The sequence below is a fragment of the Pecten maximus genome, chromosome 2 (genome assembly GCF_902652985.1).
Source record: "Pecten maximus chromosome 2, xPecMax1.1, whole genome shotgun sequence".
In the NCBI taxonomy this organism is placed as follows: Eukaryota; Metazoa; Mollusca; class Bivalvia; order Pectinida; family Pectinidae; genus Pecten; species Pecten maximus.
Window position 1 is genome coordinate 36,089,516 of NC_047016.1, and position 21,894 is coordinate 36,111,409.

The following is a 21,894-nucleotide window of genomic DNA, read 5'->3' on the forward strand; positions in this document are numbered from 1 at the left end:
GGAACGATATCCCTAAGATCGGGTTGAAATCAACAAGTTGGATCCAAAGATCGAAGGTGCATGTTTTTGCTCAATGCTCACAATGGACACACAAACTATTGAATTGTTATCTTTCTCTAACTTGCACTGACATTTTCTTAGTACAACGCGCGTTCGCCCAGTTTTACAATAGCGAAATCCGAATCAAAAATAGTATACAGCCTGTCGGTTTGTCTGATGGTGACATGTTTGAACAGTCTAGCTGTAGATTCCAAATCCAAGATGACTTACCGTAATGAATGGTCATTGAAGCCACATACTCACGAAGAAACATACATGTATCAATGTTTACATTCTGAGCTTTTTACAGTTTTCGGACATGATACATACCTAACAGATTATCGTGAATCAGAAACTGAAAGAAAATGTGTATTTATGAAAGTATACGGGGAATTCCCAAAAATAATAACTGTGGCTGCCGGACCAAGTTTCACTGAAAATTAGTCCCACAAAGCAACGGCGGGTTTTACAGTCCATACAAAATGGCGGAACGCCGCAAGCGTGGACCTGCGAAAACGCAGACAGATTCTGCCAAACACAAGACGCAAAAGTGAGGGGAATCCGCAAAACCCGAGTCGTTGGAATTTAACGAGAGAAGAAAAGGTAATAGACTCGAATTCCGATTTTTCCGGACGTCTATTGGATTGCTGGTTAGCTTTTGAACATTGTCAACTTCACTGATCTAAAATTTTATCGATGTTTTGTTGTATGCATATTGCCGCACTTTAAAATTAAGCATTTAAATGTAAGCCATGTTTGTTTATTTTGTTCTGTTACATGGGTATTACGCGAATAAGCATTATTAAACAATTATAAACAATGGCCATGTGTGTAGTTCATGTGCAGTGCACGTTGTTATGGCCTTGTTCTCGGCTCCGTGACAAATCTCACTATAAATACCCCGGTTAAGTAAATTAATTGCAAAGTAATATTTACTCCTTTACCAAACCATGCTCCTCAATTGTACTTGTACCATTACTTATATTGTTATGTACTTATATTATACATGTATACATTTTCATGAATCTCATAAATGTAAATCTCAGTACGCCATGTTGTAATATTATATAACATGTATGACCTCTTGTTACACACGTCAGTGTGTCAGAGTGAACCAATAAAACCTTGAAACCTTGGTCAAGCGTCCAGGCCAGTGGTCATTTTAATGATGGCAGAGCGTGAATGAGCATCTTGGATTGCCATTAATACACTTGTGCAACTTGATTTTTAGGTTGTTTGGGAGTATGTGGCTTTAAAAAAATATAATGCTCCCATAACATCTTAGTGGAAATTGGAGATGGACAAATAGTCATCTCAATAAAGACTTTCGGAAACAACACAGGTCAGAAGGTGACGTGGAATACCAAGTAGATGTAGATCATGGAGAGACCTTGCTCTACATGGTCAAAATAAGGTTGCAATGGAAAAGACGGAAGTGCCACCAATAATTAAACAGTGTTTGAACTGTGACCTCTATGGACCAGAATTTGGAGACCCATCTTTGTCATACCAAAAAGTCAACCGACCTCCGGAAACAGGATTTAAGAGGTCTCAGATTTGATCCAGCAAATAAAGTCAAGGGTCGACTACTCTCGTTTTCCCTGGTCCGCAGGTTAACCGATTCAGTCGATGTTTTGCTGAAGTGTTGCCATGATTATCATTAATGTACACACGTACCTTTAGAAAAAACTTAACAAAAATTGTGTTATCATTTTCATTTTGAAAGATTATTGACAAGTACAGAATAAACATCTCGGGGATTGTTTTCTATTATTATATTTATCTGACACGAGATAATGGGATGTCCTCTGTATTTGAAGTAGTTCACAAATAAAGACTAATTCTTCTCGGGCATAGTTGTATGACAAGGTCTACAGTCGACTATTTACTATCATGTTAAAGAGCACACATCCCGATTAAAAGACAAACAGGCTTTGGAGAGGCAGCTAGGTAGTCCATGTGAAAAAAGTCGATTGAAATTAACCAAAATCAAGGACGCTCCTTTGACCTACCAACACAGTTTGTTCATGAATATAAAAGTATGTGTTGCTTGCCTGAATTACATATATTCCTCATACTTTTGTGCATATACAATCATTATTGTGTTATTTCTATGTTATAAAAATGAGGTTATTTGATGAATCAGTTTTAGTACGCATTACTTTATGGGTGTTCAGTCATTGATTGTCCGAGTAACGAAAGGGACAATTCTTTTGCTTCTTCGTACCTTATTATCAGCTTCGAATCCTTATATCATATATATACATGTATATCAAAATTAATTAGTGACCAAGCCAGTAGTGGAAAGCAATGGTACTAAGGGAGGTAATTAAGAATAGACCAGGAAGCATTTCTTATCTTACACGAATTAATTGATACACTTCCAAAGCATAACAACATGTTTACGGACGGAAATTATGAATTTCTGTACGTCATGAAATATATCCGGTATGCACGTTGATATTTCGTGAAGGTAATTTTACTTGGACTCTTTCGGACTTCCTATTTATTTTTATCTCGTAGCGTGCCACGATAAGATATGAAAATGTCATATGAGCTATATTAAGATTATTGTTAAGTTTTGTATGTATTTGCTAGTCTTTCTGCCAGTTTGACAATCCAGAGTCCTGATATTAGGTCGTACGGGGAGCGTGTTTACGAGAGCGAGATAAACATCTGGTATAAGAGCCGTGTGGGAGTTCTTCTCGCCACACCGATACTGATAAGAAGCCATGAACAATAATATTGTTGGACGATTTATTATTCTAAAAATAAACAGAAAAAGGAACACGGCAATATCTCATGTCATCTGTAGCATTACATAGACGCATTAAATGCCGTACAGTATGATGTTCTTGAATTTGCACACGAGTTTCGTATCAAGGCATGGCCGACATAATTATCACTATAAATCGGTTGACGTAATAAAGCAACACAACATCCGGGCACTTTACTTATAACAACGTCAGGTAGCTTCTGCGAATGTGAAAATAACGTTTCAGGAAATTATTACATGGCGTTTTCAGTGTGTTGGTATAGGCGGATCCAGGCGGGGCGCAGCTGGCGCGCGCCTCTCCTAAAATTTGCCAATTAACCATTTTTCACAAGAATTCAAGCAAAGAATTCCATCATCAGTTAACACTGCAAATCATATATTGGGTAGAAATGTTTATAGAAAAATCGGGGCTACGCCTCAAATAAGACTTGTACAGTTTTGCAAGAAAAAAAAACTATTATGAATCTTGTTCGCAAAATAGGTGGAATTTCATTATATTTACATATTGATCGAGGAAATCATTGCTACATTGGGGTATAGGATGTCACAATGAATATGACATCATAAGCGAAATAAGCTAGTTTTTTCTTAAAATAGAAACATCAAGTTAATATATAAAAATATCAACCTCCATGTGACCATATTTTAGCCAACGAGAATTTCTGGAAAGTTGTTCGATATAAAAGTACATAGTCTTTTGATAACGTCGATACCAAGATCATGTTCCTGTATGGTTTCATTAACCCGAGAAAAAAAATCGACCGAGGACGATACACGTACACCGAAATCAAGTGGCTATAATAGTGTAATTATAACTTAATTATGACTGTACGAATAGAGAGGAACACTTGTACATGTACTAATAGAGAGGAACACTTGTACATTTACTAGTTAGAGAGGAACACTTGTACACTTACTAATTAGAGAGGAACACTTGTACACTTACTTATAGAGAGGAACACTTGTACATGTACTAATAGAGAGGAACACTTGTACATTTACTAGTTAGAGAGGAACACTTGTACACTTACTAATAGTGAGGAACACTTGTACATGTCCTAATAGAGAGGAACATGCACTTGTACATGTACTAATAGAGAGGAACACTTGTGCATTTACTAATTAGATAGGAATACTTGTACAATCATGTACTAATGGAGAGGAACACTAATTAGTGATAAATGTATTTTTCGTCTGTTTCAGTCACATGGTGCCATGTCCCTGTGGTTTCAATGGAGGCAAGATATTGGCCAATGAAACACCCACTTAACCTTTTTCAGAGTCGGTTAAAATGGTTGTCAGTATTGTTAATCACGTGGCACAATTTAATTAAGCCGATCATGAAGCGTGAAAAACATCATCTTATAATAACATCTAACATCAACACCAGATCTACATTTAGTTTTAACTATATCTATTGTAGTCCAACAATGCTGACACGGCGAGAGATGATAGGCGCCGTGTACAACAGCCAGCGCAATGTTGTCGGCGGCCTCTTGAATGTTTTATGGGTAGGAGTTAGACGAAATGCCTTAGTCCTATTATATAACACTTCGAATGTTCCTATCGTGATTATTTATAATTTATTATCGGATATTAACATTTTTGTTATTTGTCGAACCTCGAACGTTCGACCAATAACAAAAATTGTTTAACGTTAGGCCTTTATCCGATAATAAACTTTTAAAACAGTTAAACAAAACCACGATATGAACCTTCGATGTCTTATATTTATGATTAATAAATGCCTATGAAGGCCATAATCATCAAACTTAAAAACAATAATGGTTTTGTTACTGTCATACTATAGGAAAGTGTGCTACTGTACAGTATAGAAATCTACACTTGAAAATATAAAGGCGCAAAACGGAACTTGTATGTTATTTACGGTATAACATTCGTAGTTGCGCTTCCGGTTTTGAAGTGACCTTGACATCGTTCACGCTGTTTACAGATTTCACCCGCCATACCGCATGCCTACCGACCGGGAGCACCAAATGTTAGGAATGAAAGTGAAAGAAAAAAGAACCTGAAGGTAACTGCGCTCTATTGATTTCTTGTTCATGTTTAAATCTAGATAATCAGTCTTCCCTTGGTGTCATTTATTATGCATATTTATTTACCCCAGAAATTTTGTTGTGGCGGCGTTGATAATCAATGACCGCATGGCCTACTCACGACGAACGTAGAGAATGAGAAATCAAATCACGTGTAAAACCCAACTTAAATATTGTACCCATGGTTGATATCAAAATTTAAAAATTCATATTTTTGCCTTTGATTATCATATATAATTGTAGGAAATTAGGAATGAATAATCATAGACTAATTACGAAGTGCGGCTCAAGACTTGAGTATGAATTCAAGCCATAATCAGACTGATTCTTATTGGTTGAAAACTCTGTCAGAAAGTGAATCTTGATATTTGACAAATTAATATGTTTTATAACTACTTAAAGTTTAAACAGTTTTTTTTTGTCACCAGTTTTTCTTCTTCCAAGAACTTTTTTTTGTCTTTATACAGTGGATATAAAATGGGTGCTTATAATTAAGAAAAGACTGAAATCAGCTTGAAGCCAGTGTTCCAATTTACCTGTCATACTGTAATTCACGTTAACAATTGATTCCCATAGAAAGAATTACCAAAGTAAATGCACATTTCATGCACAACATTTATGAAATTGTTCCTGCTACTAGATGAATTAACTGTCAATGTCAATTTTGAAGTGAAAATGCGATCTCTAACAATACTCATCATAGTTATAAGGGCTTGATCCCACCTCTCAGTAGGGGGTACGGGGGCTCTCCCTCCCCAGGATATTTTGGTAATTCAAGATACACAGAGGCGACATTTGAGCAATTCAGAGGGATATAAATAGGTGAGAAATTTTACAATATGCAGATGTATATAATCTATTAATATTATATTCTAATACAGGTGTTTTATTTAAACTTTGGGAGTGATAAAATCTAGATGATGAAAAGACCTACATTGCAAGTTAATGTAGGGTTTGCCAGGAAATCATCCACTGGAATATCTGTATCAATATTATATGATATTATTAAAAGAATGAATTCTTGAAAATAATCAAATGAAAAAAATGTTATCTTGACAAAATGATGTGGAAGCCATATGGTGTATGCCAGGCTATGCACCTGGTCTGGTTCAACCAAACTCTTGTTGACTTTACATGCTATTCCACAGAATGCACTGTAATCAAGTGTCTGGTGGAATGAGTCTAATACTTATAGCTTGGAACCCATCTGTAGTTAGCCTTTAAAATGCACTATGACCATGTGTTAGGGAGTGAAGTGGTGCAAAATAGCCCAGGTCACTCTCCAGTAGGTCTTATGATGCAGAATCGGACAATGACAAAGAAGCAAACATGTAAGAACAAAATAAAATAACTGAAACACATCAGCGACAACAGTCAACTGGTAGAAGTGGAGCAACACTGTGTCTAAATGCTTTTCAACAAAATTTATTTTTGGACTTGAATGACGGAAAATGGTCATACTGCAGTATGTACTGTAGATACTTGCTCAAAGTCAAACCAGAGATGGTTACTTTCAGTTAAAATTTTTCTTAAATGTGAACCGGCACTTGAAAGTAACAAGTGTCAAATGGCCATGGTCAGACTTAGTGTTTTGGCTGGCATATTTATAACTGTATCATTAACTTGAGTATCCGTGAAGGCTTCTCACTGCAGAACCGTCACCATGTCTCAACAAACCGAAGGAATGAATCAACTGTCAAGGACAAATGGTGATCTGGGATATTACTCCAGAAGACAGACTATGTTTGTGTAGAGAGCATGTGACAGATTCTCAAAGTAAAATGACAGATTTAAAGAAGAGTGGTTGATTGGTCAGCAGTTTATTTAAAAAAAAATTCTTCATGTTAAGTTTTCATTTTCATTTTTTCAGAAAGTAAAATAAGAAATAAAATGCCATTACATTAGCACATTTATGATTAGTTATCAATTTTCGACACAAAGTAATTGTGCTCTTAGGTTTTAACTTCATATCTGGTCTCCACTTTTCAACTTCAAGTAACAGAGTGCATGATTATTTTAATTTAAATCACTGACTCTGCTTGGGATTGAATCAGGACCTCTGGCTTACTCGCCTTATGCTTGACTGATCAAGCCTTACTTTTTTACCAGGGTTACAAACTCTCCTTCCAGGAAAGATCTCATCCTCAAGGGGTAACAACGATTCTTTCGCAAGCAGCAAAGAGTATACTTTCCGAGTCCCTACATGGGTGCCAATGTAACAGAGCTTATGACTGATTAAATTGAGATTGAACATGGCACCTCGAGCTCTGGCTTATTAATCTTGCGCTCAACAGATCAAGTTTAAGTCTAAATAAGATAAGATCTCTTTAGGCAACAGTTATATTGCAGCTTGTATTTAACAGGTTTACATTCTTACATACACATTTACTATCTTACTGTACCCTGGTGTGGTAAGCCTGAGTTACAATTACATGGCATGATTTTTAAAGGCCAGGGGAAATTCTGGCTTTGGTGTGGTACATGTATGACACCTGTAGATGTACTATGTTACGTACTGTACCCTGTTGTGGTATGACACATACATTGTACTACGTTACTGTACCCTGGTGTGGTAATACATGTACATTCTACTACGTTACTGTACCCTGGTGTGGTATGACACATACATTGTACTACGTTACTGTACCCTGGTGTGGTATGACACATACATTGTACTATGTTACTGTACCCTGGTGTGGTATGACACATACATTGTACTACGTTACTGTACCCTGGTGTGGTATGACACATACATTGTACTTCGTTACTGTACCCTGGTGTGGTATGACACATACATTATACTATGTTACTGTACCCTTGTGTGGTATGACACGTACATTGTACTACGTTACTGTACCCTGGTGTGGTATGACACATACATTGTACTAGGTTACTGTACCCTGGTGTGGTATGACACATACATTCTACTACGTTACTGTACCCTTGTGTGGTATGACACGTACATTGTACTACGTTACTGTACCCTGGTGTGGTATGAGACATACATTATACTACATTACTGTACCAACGTAGTATACTGTACCCTGGTGTGGCTAATGACATGTACATGGGCTATGTTCCCAATGTTAAGTCGATAATGCCATATTTTACCATACATGTATATTATATATATTATTAGCCAGGTATATGTACCAACTGCATTTACACACACTCCATTTGGTTTTTACCAGTTGTAACTTGTGTATCTTGACTTCTTAATTCAGACCCAGTCTTAGAATTAGTTTTAAGTAAACACCTGTGTATGTGGACCTCTTTACAATACAGGCAGTATATAATGGTCCCAAAGTCCATGTCAGCATATATATATAAACGGTAGAAGGATAGGTTGGAAAAACCCAGTCATAACACCGATTTGGATCAGGCAGCATGACATTCTGTCAAAACACATCATACACGTATATATAGTTTCATTCTTGTACCAGGAACTCTTGTAATATGTTGGAAATCTTGGGAGTGCTACTACAATACATTGTGTAAAGGACTGCTTAATGATCAGGTAAGCCCTTCATTTGGCACTGGTATTGTCTAAGGAAATTTATTTATTTTAAAATGATTATGTGTAATACAACTTAACTTTTACTCTGTTTACAAGTTGTGGTATGGTTACCTGCTGTGATGTTTTCATATGTTTTTTTTTCACCAAAAGTAAACTCATACAAAACCAAGTTTATTGTTGAACTGTTTTTGGTGAAAATGTTTACAGACCTTATTCATCATGATGACCAAATGATTTTTTGGCTAATTAGAACAGGCCAATACAGGACAGTCTTTTGTGGTTTAGTTGATGTAGGTGATGTCGTAGCTTGAAAGCGTTTAGGCCTTACTCAGATCAGATTCATTATAAATATGTCCATGTGAAATTGTTTTAATATTTACACAACCAAAAAATAATTACAATATATATTTTTCTCATATATATATATTTGTGTTGACAAAATTGTTAGATTTTTTCCTGGTTAAGGTTTTGTCAGATCTCAAGTGAGGCGGATTTTTTTTCTTCTAAATCACATCATTTTTACAGTCCATGTCTTAATTATGTAAGTGTTCCATAATTTGTGTGGATAAATGTTTAAAAGTGTGCCTTAAATTGTAAGATTTGACAGATTAAATTATTTTCAATATTAAGTTCTTAATGTTGTATTTTTAAATGTATATACTTGATAATTATATACATACATGTAATTGTAGAAAAGAACTTTGTTATTGTAAAATGGCAAGGAACTGATTTTATTTGAATTGAAGTCAGACTGATATTTATTGGTAGCATTTTGAACATATTCATGTGAAATATCTTAACTGGCTCATTGCTAATTTTTAGTTTTTTAATGAATGTATTTATCTTAATTCTAGGAATGTTTTACCATATTATTGACATATGATGATATGTATCATATTATGTTTCACAGATGTACATAGATATACATCTCATGTTTATCATTAACTGATAAATTTGCACATGTTTTCAAAATCAATACCGAGGGACACTAAACCCTGTGTATACATACAAAACACCTATTACAATTGTATTTATATTTTCTAGTGTGAAACACTTGATTTGATGTATTTATCTACGGTAGTTTTGTCACCAGTCCAATAGGATAGGATCAATGGACAGGTTCAGTTGTAGGGTACCAAAGCTCGGGACTATTTACAAATCAATTCAAGGTGACCTCTTAATGTAAACATACCAGTACACATATAATGTGTGTTGACAACTCCGCAGAATACTGCTTAATCATTGGCTCAATGGTGTGCTATATAGCACAGATACTTAATCATGCATTGTACTCGATAAGCTTATAGGCAAAAAAATAGTGGGGGGTACTAAAATCTCGTTTGTACCAATTTAAAAAAGAATGTATTAATTGTAAATAAATTTTGGTAAAAAGATTATAGTTTTGGAATTTGGCTCTCAGTACAGTGTCTGACTTAAGAACTCAGAGTGTGTCTCTAGCTATATATTCTAACGTAGTACAGATTTCAGTAGGAGTATTGTTTGAATCACCATTAATCACGGTCTGGATAGTTTGGTGATTTATTTCATTCAGTGTTTGGGAAGCGGTGTGTCATTAATTACTGTCTGATCACAGATATGCCTGGCACTGACTAAATCTTTTATGATGTGTGGCGGGTGGGTGATATGCACCAGTGCATCTATTGTTTTTCAGTCTGCCCTGGGAGGCCATTAACAATATGATGTTTACCATAATAAACATTTGTAGACTTCATTTTATTTATAAATATTAGTCATGAATATATATATATATATATGTTTCTGGAAAACATAAAATCATATATCTATGCAATTACATCATGCTTGCTGATTTCTGGAATTTTCATCGAGACCAACATTCAAAATTTCAAGCCTTGGAGAAGAATTCTATAATGGTATAAAAAACTTCCTTGTGAGAAAATAATACTTTAAATTTTAAAACAAAGTGTTTTAAGTCACTCTTCCTTGGAATAATTGAATTTGTAAGTGATGAAAAATGAAGAAAATTTTAATGTGTTGAGATGACAATTCAAAATTTAGTGTAAAATTTCACAGCATTGTTCTTGTAAGTTTTGAAACAGATTTTAGAAGTCTGTTGAATATATGAATATATGTATCCATATAGTGTATCGGTGTAATACTGAGCTATCTTCCTGTCTGAAGATAACTGCTCGGGAGGGGTGGCAGAATTTAGTCCATTTTGTGGAGCTTCCCTCGGAAATCCTCCACATCATTTAATTTGCTGGTAGCTATATAGTGTAGTGTAATATTATACTATACTTGTTTTGAAAAGAGCCTTGAAAATTGAAGGGTAGATCAGTCTGCTTTTTGTCAGCGATTGGCTTTTGTTGAAAACAAAGGAAAAATACCTGATTTCTCCAAAACCAAGGCTGTTGACAGTTTAAAGTACAAAGGTGAAAAAGTGTTACAAGGTGTTTGACCTTGTGAAAGTTGGCTTCAGTATAGCACAGTTGAGAGTGTACATCAGATTGGCTTTAACTGATAAAAGGTCAGTAGAATTATGAATCGTATTGTCCGTAATTTGCAATTTTACTCTGTTTTTATTCATATCATTGAAATTCTGTATGCAATATGTGGTGAATACTTAATTGGTCTTCCATAGCGATTAGCGTCATTATCGCTTGTTAACGACTATTTATAATATACTCATTCAGGCTTGAATTATACTGTAACAAGGGTCCATACCTATCGAGTCTTGTCTCAAAGTCAACCTGGAAATGTTTGAGAATGGTATACCAGTACCTGGCAAATGCCCTGCCATCATGATCAGATGTTGGGCTGTTCAAATCACCATTGTATTTGGTCCATCTGTCCGTAAACAATCGTCATTATCACTATTTCTAAGTCCTGGGGGAATTTATATCTCAAACTTTGATGTGGAGATTCACCTTAGTCCTTAGTTATGCCCATTCACTTTTGAAACCAATTGAACAAACATGACAAAATGGTGGACTGCAGGTGACCAACTTGAATTTTGACAGTTGAAGTTTTGATGTATTGGATTGATCCTCCTGTTGACAATGTGTTACATCAAAGACGTAAATATGAAGGTAAGAGGGAAAATAATCATGCAAAGAACGAATAAAGAACTTGGTAAATTTTATTTATTTTACAACAATTTAAAACAAGATATAAAGATTATCTTAATCACTCTTGTTTGCCAGGATGGAAGTGCATGAGGCATCTTGGGATTATGCTTTTCCCATGCGACATGACTAATGTATCTTGATAGGGACACATCAAAATTTTGGAAATGGTGTTCTAGACTATCAATACCTGAAAAACTCCTACAAAATGTACCACTTATATTTTCATTTTTTTTTCCAAATTGACAAACTCATTTTCCTTACACCACATTTTCCCAAAATACCCTTTTTGGCTTTGCCACATTTTTACTCCTACCCAAAGTCAGCTAGATTTGACCACAGATGCATCCCGTACGACAATAAGATGGTAGTAGAATTTCCTAGATTAACAGTATTGTTTGTCTGTTATCTCTGCCTTCTGGCTATAACCTCATCTGTCTCCAGCTTCAGCTCGAGATTGATTTTCTTGCACTCTGTCATGGCTTCGTCATCATATCAACTGGAGCCAGGACACCACTCCTTGTGGAAGCTCATTATAGGGCTTAACACATAATCATTAGCAAGTAATTAATTATCCTGGGTGGGGCAGAGTGTTTAATTGACTCTACAGAGTATTAAGGCTGCATAATTACATTCCTATCCCAAGACCTGTATCATAGCAGAGAGGGATATTAAGTAAAATGTTGGGTCAGTTAGTGATGGTCTCTAGATCTGTCAGATGGTTAGAAAAAACTTGATGTAGAATTACTACCACAGATATCAAATGTTGGTTTGATACACTGATTTGGAATTTGTGATTATTAGCTCCCAATATATCTTACTGAAACCTATCTTCAAACTAAGGTCTGTGCTGTCATCGCTGTGTCTCGGGCGCAAGACACTTTACCATAATTGCCCTGGATGACATGTGACTGAATCTCTCGTATGTTGTTCAGAGAGTTAGCCACCAGCTACTACAGGAGACACTGCATCAAAATGACCCTGGCTGTTCATGGGGCGATAAATGCAACAAACAAACAAACTTAGGATGTTTAGAGGTAGTTGCATTGATTTTAACAAGCACTGAAATTAAGATTCTTATTCTATATATATATTCCCCTTTAGGAGTTTCGAATAGTTAAAGCTTGAAAGACGTAAGATATTTAGGCCTTAATTTAAACCTCAATGTCAACACAAAATAAGTCTTGACTATACATGTAGGTCACCTCAAAGATTATTTGTAATTCTTCTCTAAACACAATACACAAAACCTGGTTGTTATGTTCTTTGTCATTTCCCGTAAGAAATTGTCCTGGTTAAATCTTTTAAACATATTAAAATCTTTTTGTTACACACTTTTCAATTATTGATTTTAAATATAGAGCTTGAATAAGATCCATTTGTGAGGTAAACTTACTGCATATCTTAAGGTTTCAGTAGTAAACTCTGCACAAGTATTATTGTATCGTTAATTCTAAAACTCTTGTATTATATCAGACACGTGTTTGAACTTCTACGGCAGTGTTTTGTTAGATAGTGTATGGACAAGATTACAGGTATTGACTTGGCTAATAAAACATAAGCCTACATATTGTATTACAGTAGTTGAAAGACAGATTTATAAATCATGTGTATATACACAGTTTATAGTGAAACATTTGTAGATATTGTCTCAATGAAAATTATGTATAGAGGTTAGTTTGAAAGGCAAGGTCACAGAGAGCCACTGACCAGAGTTGAACAGCAACTATAGCAATCATTAACCTCAAACTGGGTATGGGTCATACAACTGAGGAACATGCAGTGTTAGTACACTTGTGTAGCAGTGGCTCATCTGTAAGAGGTAAGTAATTGTTAACAGTAGTCACTAGTCATGTGCCTCTATGTCAGATATTTATATCCAAACAGTGTCTGGTGTCTCCTGCTCTGTCTAAGGTAAGGATTCAGACTGAGTCAGTGCCTCTAGTGGCCCTTTGTCAGGTATTTATATCCAAACAGTGTCTGCAGGTGTCTCCTGCTTTGTCCAAGGTAAGGATTCAAACTGAATGTCTCTAGTGGCCCTATGTCAGGTATTTATATCCAAACAGTGTCTGCAGGTGTCTCCTGCTCTGTCTAAGGTAAGGATTCAAACTGAGAGTATCTCTAGTGGCCCTATGTCAGGTATTTATATCCAAACAGTGTCTGGTGTCTCCTGCTTTGTCCAAGATAAGGATTTAGACTGAGACCGTGTCCAAGGTAAGGATTTAGACTGAGACCGTGTTGCTAGTGTCTCTTTATTGTCCTGATCAGCTGAGTATACAAACTCTGACAGTGTCTAGTGTCTCCTGTGTCTGAGGTAAGTATTCAAACAGTTGGTACTTCAAGTGGCTCTTCATTGTGTCAGGTAAGTAGCCAAACAGTGTCTTTTGGACCACCGTTCCATGATGTCCTCATGATCAGCCAAACAGTATTATAAATAGCAAGTTAATTTGCTTCAAGAAAATCTCCACATGCCCCAAATCTATGTATTGATAATTTGAATACCCTTTTCAAACCAAATATTAAATTATGCAGTATTTTCGCTGCGTTGGTATATGCACCTTGATGTAAACATGATCTGTATAGAAGGTTTTCTAGAAGTGTTCACTTTCTTGTCTAGACATTTGAGATGTACATTATGATGTGTATACATAATAATGCTGTTAATGTTTATAATGAATGATAGATTCAAACTGTGCTGTTTATGGGTTAGTACAGGTGTTTATATGTGTATGGTATTACAGACCACTTACATCTAACTATGAGTATATATATTACACCACAGCTTGATCTCACAACTGGAATATTTTATACATACATATTTACATTATGTCATTTTTTTTATTTATTTATTTTTTGAAATATTCAAATCTATCAAAAATACTGATTAAATTCAGTGTTTTACATTCACTTTATAAACTAATCCACATTTAAGAACAATAGGGTATTGAGATGCAAATTTAACCCATATGATTCATAGTGAAGTCATGCTGGAAATATAGGTTATAAAAAGATAGGGCACTCAGTGTGACTTCGTACAGGTATGACAATGAATTGTGACTTTTCAGAACTTTATACAGAGGGATAAGCCCGGATGACATTAAGTGTGACTTTACAGAGAGATGACATTAAGTGTAACTTTACAGAGAGATGACATTAAGTGTGATTATACAGAGAGATGACATTAAGTGTAACTTTACAGAGATGACATTAAGTGTGATTATACAGAGAGATGACATTAAGTGTAACTTTACAGAGATGACATTAAGTGTAACTTTACAGAGATGACATTAAGTGTAACTTTACAGAGAGATGACATTAAGTGTAACTTTACAGAGAGATGACTTTAAGCGTGACTTTACAGAGAGATGACATTAAGTGTGATTATACAGAGAGATGACATTAAGTGTGACTTTACAGAGAGATGACTTTAAGTGTGACTTTACAGAGAGATGACATTAAGTGTAACTTTACAGAGAGATGACATTAAGTGTGACTTAACAGAGAGATGACATTAAGTGTGACTTTACAGAGAGATGACATTAAGTGTGATTATACAGAGAGATGACATTAAGTGTGATGATACAGAGAGATGACATTAAGTGTGACTATACAGAGAGATGACATTAAGTGATTATACAGAGAGATGAAATTAAGTATAACTTTACAGAGATGACATTAAGTGTGACTTTACAGAGAGATGACATTAAGTGATTATACAGAGAGATGAAATTAAGTATAACTTTACAGAGATGACATTAAGTGTAACTTTACAGAGATGGCATTAAGTGTGACTTTACAGAGAGATGACATTAAGTGTAACTTTACAGAGAGATGACATTAAGTGTGATTATACAGAGATGACATTAAGTGTAACTTTACAGAGATGACATTAAGTGTAACTTTACAGAGGGATGACATTAAGTGTGACTTTACAGAGAGATGACATTAAGTGTAACTTTACAGAGAGATGACATTAAATGTGATTATACAGAGAGATGAAATTAAGTATAACTTTACAGAGATGACATTAAGTGTGATGATACAGAGGGATGACATTAAGTGTGACTTTACAGAGAGATGACATTAAGTGATTATACAGAGAGATGATTTTAAGTGTGACTTTACAGAGAGATGACATTAAGTGTGACTTTACAGAGAGATGACATTAAATGTGATACAGAGAGATGACATTAAGTGTGACTTTACAGAGAGATGACATTAAGTGTGATGATACAGAGGGATGACACTAAGTGTGACTATACAGAGATGACATTAAGTGTGACTTTACAGAGAGATGACATTAAGTGTGACTTTACAGAGAGATGACATTAAGTGTGACTTTACACAGGGATGACATTAAGTGTAACTTTACAGAGATGATGACATTAAGTGTGACTTTACACAGGGATGACATTAAGTGTGATGATACAGAGGGATGACTAAGTGTGACTATACAGAGATGACATTAAGTGTGACTTTACAGAGATGACATTAAGTGTGACTTACAGAGGGATGACATTAAGTGTGACTTTACAGAGAGATGACATTAAGTGTGACTTTACAGAGATGACATTAAGTGTGACTTACAGAGGGATGACATTAAGTGTGACTTTACAGAGAGATGACATTAAGTGTGACTTTACAGAGATGGCATTAAGTGTGACTTTACAGAGAGATGACATTAAGTGTGATTATACAGAGATGACATTAAGTGTTACTTTACAGAGAGATGACATTAAGTGTGACTTTACAGAGAGATGACATTAAGTGTGACTTTACAGAGATGACATTAAGTGTGACTTTACAGAGATGACATTAAGTGTGACTATACAGAGATGACATTAAGTGTGACTTTACAGAGAGATGACATTAAGTGTGATTATACAGAGATGACATTAAGTGTGACTTTACAGAGATGACATTAAGTGTGACTATACAGAGATGACATTAAGTGTGACTTTACAGAGAGATGACATTAAGTGTGATTATACAGAGATGACATTAAGTGTTACTTTACAGAGATGACATTAAGTGTGACTTTACAGAGAGATGACATTAAGTGTGATTATACAGAGATGACATTAAGTGTGACTTTACAGAGGGATGACATTAAGTGTGATGATGCTGAGAGATTCTGAGATTTTTACTGAAACCATAATTTAGATACAGTTATTGCCCTTTTACACTTGTTGACATCGGATATACCTGGTAATTGTGTATACTAGCCACGCTGGTCTGTATGCTACTAGATTGTTCTAAGTGTATGGTAATGAGTAAGTAGTATCATGAGTAGAGACACATGTGGTGTTCTGACAGTTAACCTCTGACACACTATGACTCTGGAAGTTCCAGTTTTCCTGCCAGGTGTACTAATATAGTAGATGTCCTCGATGTGGAAGGATGTGTGATGCAGCAGACTTCTTGAAAGAGTTGTAAAAACGATCCCTGATCTAGATCATATACGGATCATATTGTGTCGAAAAATTGCGCAATACCTTTACTGCAATTATTTCAGTTGATGCAAAAGACAGGTAAGATAAATGTTTTACTTTGAAATGGTTTTATAAATTCACAACAGGTTATATCTTTCACATGCTAAGAAAGATGGAACAGGTTGTAAAGCATGCATGGTAGGGTTGTATTTTGATGTTTATCAGTTTCACAATATTTGCATTAGTAATGTAGCTGTAGTATACATGTGACTCATTGTATTATATATGGATAGTATTATGTACTGTCATATAAATTACTGTTACGAAGACTCAGTCAGTTAAACAGTAAAACATTCATCATTTCAAAATTCTAATTAATCTGAATAAGAAAGATGCTTAGAATTTTGTAATCTCTATCATGGAAAAAGTATTTAATTTGTGTAACGATTTGTTATTGAACATACAAATTAAGTAGAAACAGCACATGAATTAAATTTTGAGCAATCAACATTTAATCAAAATTGTTTCAACATCATACTTTGAATGCCAATTGTAAATACCAGGTACCCAATTATTCACACAAACTTTGATTATGTGTTCGAAACTTCGGTTGTGATTATATGTTCGAAACTTCGGTTGTGATTATGTGTTCTGTTGTAATAATTTGTTTGGTTCGGAGGATGTGTTCAGTTGTAATAATGTGTTTGGTTTGGAGGATGTGTTCAGTTGTAATAATGTGTTTGGTTCGGAGGATGTGTTCAGTTGTAATAATGTGTTTGGTTCGGAGGATGTGTTCAGTTGTAATAATGTGTTTGGTTTGGAGGATGTGTTCAGTTGTAATAATGTGTTCAGTTGGGATAATTTGTTTGGTTCGGAGGATGTGTTGAGTTGTAATAATGTGTTTGGTTCGGAGGATGTGTTCAGTTGTGATCATTTGTTTGGTTGTGATAATTTGTTCGGTTGTGATAATTTTTCAGTTGTGATGAGGAGTTTGATAGTAATAAAGTGTTTGGCTGCTATGTTCTACACTCCTCTATATTTTAAATATGGGTAGCTTGATCCATATATATTTACCATTGCATGGCACTGCCACTATATAACCCTACCAATTCAGTTGCGAGTTCACCAGCTTATGAACTGCCAACTGAATTTTGAATTTGAAAATTAAAAAAAAAAATCGCACGACAAATAAAAAATCGCAGATGGTAAATATAAGCATTGAACAGCTTTCAGTTGGCATCTGAAAGCCGTTCAATGCTTAAGTATACCACCAAAAATAAAGTTTATTTTGTTTGTTTGATGGCATTATCGCCATATGAAACCAGTGTCATGTTGAAGCATATATTCTCTGTACCCTGTAGTAGCTGGTGGCTTCCTGAAAAAAATGTACAGGACGTTATTTAGGTAAAATTTGGCATTTTACCCAAGGATAAGACAGCTTCCTGACTAACATAAACTGGCTTATGTAGTGATCAAATATTTTAAACAACTCAGATCTTAACCTGTAGTTGCATTGTTTGATAATTTTTTCGAACTATTTGATGAAATATTTAGTATCACATTAAAGCTGTGATTGACAGGATATCAAAGCAACTATTCTAGACCATGTCAATGTGGGGCCGATGCAGTTGAACTTTTGTGAGCTTCTGTCAGCTTAATGATACCCAGTGGACTGTTTACATCCTGGGCTTTTAACAGACTCCATCAATATTTATTGATGTTGAAAATGTAAAATACAAATATAAACAAATCACAACACACTACATTATCTACAGCATCATTGTACTCCTGGACACTTTAATCATCCATCATACATCATTTATTGACATGTTGAAAGAGAATTTTATATGGTTTGAAATGTGAGGTCACAGCATTACCTACCTATTGTTCTATTGATCTGCTGATGTCGTTTTCTGTCAACATCCCGTGTCCTGCATTTTAACCTATTGATGTTGGCCCCATTGGTGTGTGGTGTTGAGGTCCACAGTATAATCTATTGAAGCTTAGAGCCCCATTGGTGTGTGGTGTTGAGGTCCACAGTGTAACCTATTGATGCTGGCCCCATTGGTGTGTGGTGTTGAGGGTCACAGTGTAACCTAATGATGCTGGCCACATTGGTGTGTGGTGTTGAGGGTCACAGTGTAACCTATTGATGCTAGCCACATTGGTGTGTGGTGTTGAGGTCCATAGTGTAACCTAATGATGCTGGCCACATTGGTGTGTGGTGTTGAGGTCCACAGTATAACCTATTGATGCTGGCCCCATTGGTGTGTGGTGTTGAGGTCCACAGTGTAACCTATTGATGCTGGCCACATTGGTGTGTGGTGTTGAGGTCCACAGTGTAACCTATTGGTGCTGGCCACATTGGTGTGTGGTGTTGAGGTCCACAGTGTAATCTATTGATGCTAGCCACATTGGTGTGTGGTGTTGAGGGTCACAGTGTAACCTAATGATGCTGGCCCCATTGGTGTGTGGTGTTGAGGTCCACAGTGTAACCTATTGATGCTAGCCCCATTGTTGTGTGGTGTTGAGGTCCACAGTGTAACCTATTGATGTTGGCCCCATTGGTATGTGGTGTTGAGGTCCACAGTGTAACCTAATGATGCTGGCCCCATTGGTGTGTGGTGTTGAGGTCCACAGTATAACCTAATGATGCTGGCCCCATTGGTGTGAGGTGTTGAGGTCCACAGTATAACCTTATGATGCTGGCCCCATTGGTGTGTGATGTTGAGGTCCACAGTGTAACCTATTGATGCTGGCCCCATTGGTGTGTGGTGTTGAGGGTCACAGTGTAACCTATTGATGCTAGCCCCATTGTTGTGTGGTGTTGAGGTCCACAGTGTAACCTATTGATGTTGGCCCCATTGGTATGTGGTGTTGAGGTCCACAGTGTAACCTAATGATGCTGGCCCCATTGGTGTGTGGTGTTGAGGTCCACAGTATAACCTAATGATGCTGGCCCCATTGGTGTGTGGTGTTGAGGTCCACAGTATAACCTAATGATGCTGGCCCCATTGGTGTGTGATGTTGAGGTCCACAGTGTAACCTATTGATGCTGGCCCCATTGGTGTGTGGTGTTGAGGGTCACAGTGTAACCTATTGATGCTGGCCCCATTGGTGTGTGGTGTTGAGGTCCACAGTGTAACCTATTGATGTTGGCCCCATTGGTATGTGGTGTTGAGGTCCACAGTATAACCTATTGATGCTGGCCCCATTGGTGTGTGGTGTTGAGGTCCATAGTGTAACCTAATGATGCTGGCCACATTGGTGTGTGGTGTTGAGGGTCACAGTGTAACCTATTGATGCTAGCCACATTGGTGTGTAGTGTTGAGGTCCATAGTGTAACCTAATGATGCTGGCCACATTGGTGTGTGGTGTTGAGGTCCACAGTATAACCTATTGATGCTGGCCCCATTGGTGTGTGGTGTTGAGGTCCACAGTGTAACCTATTGATGCTGGCCCCATTGGTGTGTGGTGTTGAGGTCCACAGTGTAACCTATTGATGCTGGCCCCATTGGTGTGTGGTGTTGAGGTCCACAGTATAACCTATTGATGCTGGCCCCATTGGTGTGTGGTGTTGAGGTCCACAGTGTAACCTATTGATGCTGACCCCATTGGTGTGTGTAGTGTTGGGGTCCAGAGTGTAACCTATTGATGCTGGCCCCATTGGTGTGTGTAGTGTTGAGGTCCACAGTATAACCTATTGATTCTGGCCACATTGGTGTGTGGTGTTGAGGGTCACAGTGTAACCTATTGATGCTGGCCCCATTGGTGTGTGGTGTTGAGATCCATAGTGTAACCTATTGATGTTGGCCCCATTGGTGTGTGGTGTTGAGGTCCACAGTATAACCTATTGATGCTGGCCCCATTGGTATGTGGTGTTGAGGTCCACAGTGTAACCTATTGATGCTGGCCACATTGGTGTGTGGTGTTGAGGTCCACAGTGTAACCTATTGATGCTGGCCACATTGGTGTGTGGTGTTGAGGTCCACAGTATAACCTATTGATGCTGGCCCCATTGGTATGTGGTGTTGAGGTCCATAGTATAACCTATTGATGTTGGCCCCATTGGTGTGTGGTGTTGAGGTCCACAGTATAATCTATTGAAGCTTAGAGCCCCATTGGTGTGTGGTGTTGAGGTCCACAGTGTAACCTAATGATGCTGGCCCCATTGGTATGTGGTGTTGAGGTCCACAGTATAACCTATTGATGCTGGCCACATTGGTGTGTGATGTTGAGGTCCATAGTGTAATCTATTGATGCTAGCCACATTGGTGTGTGGTGTTGAGGTCCACAGTGTAACCTATTGATGCTAGCCCCATTGGTGTGTGGTGTTGAGGTCCACAGTGTAACCTATTGATGTTGGCCCCATTGGTATGTGGTGTTGAGGTCCACAGTGTAACCTATTGATGTTGGCCCCATTGGTATGTGGTGTTGAGGTCCACAGTGTAACCTATTGATGCTGGCCCCATTGGTGTGTGGTGATGAGGGTCACAGATTAATGCTGACACCATGGTCCTTTGGGCTAACTGTCTATATAGCTATATTTTCCGATATAAACATGTATTGTTAGTTGATTTTCATTTCTAGTATGTAAAGATAAAATGAATATATTTCCTGTAACACTGCATTGTGAAAAAAAATCAGGTCGTTGAAGTGCTTGTAGTCCATGCAACTTTACCGTATGTATGTAAGTAATTTACCAGAGTACATCAGATAGACTGTATTAATTAATGGTACCAGTTACAGGTATGTGTGGTATGGTAGGTCAACAGCTTACTCCTACAAGGCTTGTCACAGTGGGAGGGATGTACAGATTCTTTCTGCTACATACACTCAAGGTGTATATTGTAGTGGGTGTACTGGAGACGGTTCTGATGTTCCAGACCTAAGTATCATCACCCTATCATGGTACCGGTAATTGAGGGTGAAGAGACATACTCAACCCAGACTATAGCCTTTAGATTCT

At 36.8% G+C, this 21,894-nt stretch overlaps 1 protein-coding gene across 4 annotated transcripts in view; it reads left to right on the forward strand.

The window, feature by feature from the left end:
- The first annotated feature begins 4,740 nt into the window (after nt 1-4,740).
- LOC117321922 (influenza virus NS1A-binding protein homolog) overlaps nt 4,741-21,894 on the forward strand; it is a 30,200-nt gene continuing 13,046 nt past the window's right edge. The window contains exon 1 of one of the 4 annotated variants that reach the window (XM_033876551.1): nt 4,741-4,850. Coding sequence is in view for 1 of the 4 variants with exons in the window: in XM_033876550.1 (XP_033732441.1) it covers nt 8,382-8,389 (8 nt within the window). In the remaining 3 variants the exon portion in view is untranslated. Of the gene's footprint in view, nt 4,851-8,177; nt 8,390-13,200; nt 13,316-16,841; nt 17,025-21,894 lie in introns of those variants that run through there. The other 3 variants (XM_033876550.1, XM_033876553.1, XM_033876552.1) reach the window with 3 other exon arrangements.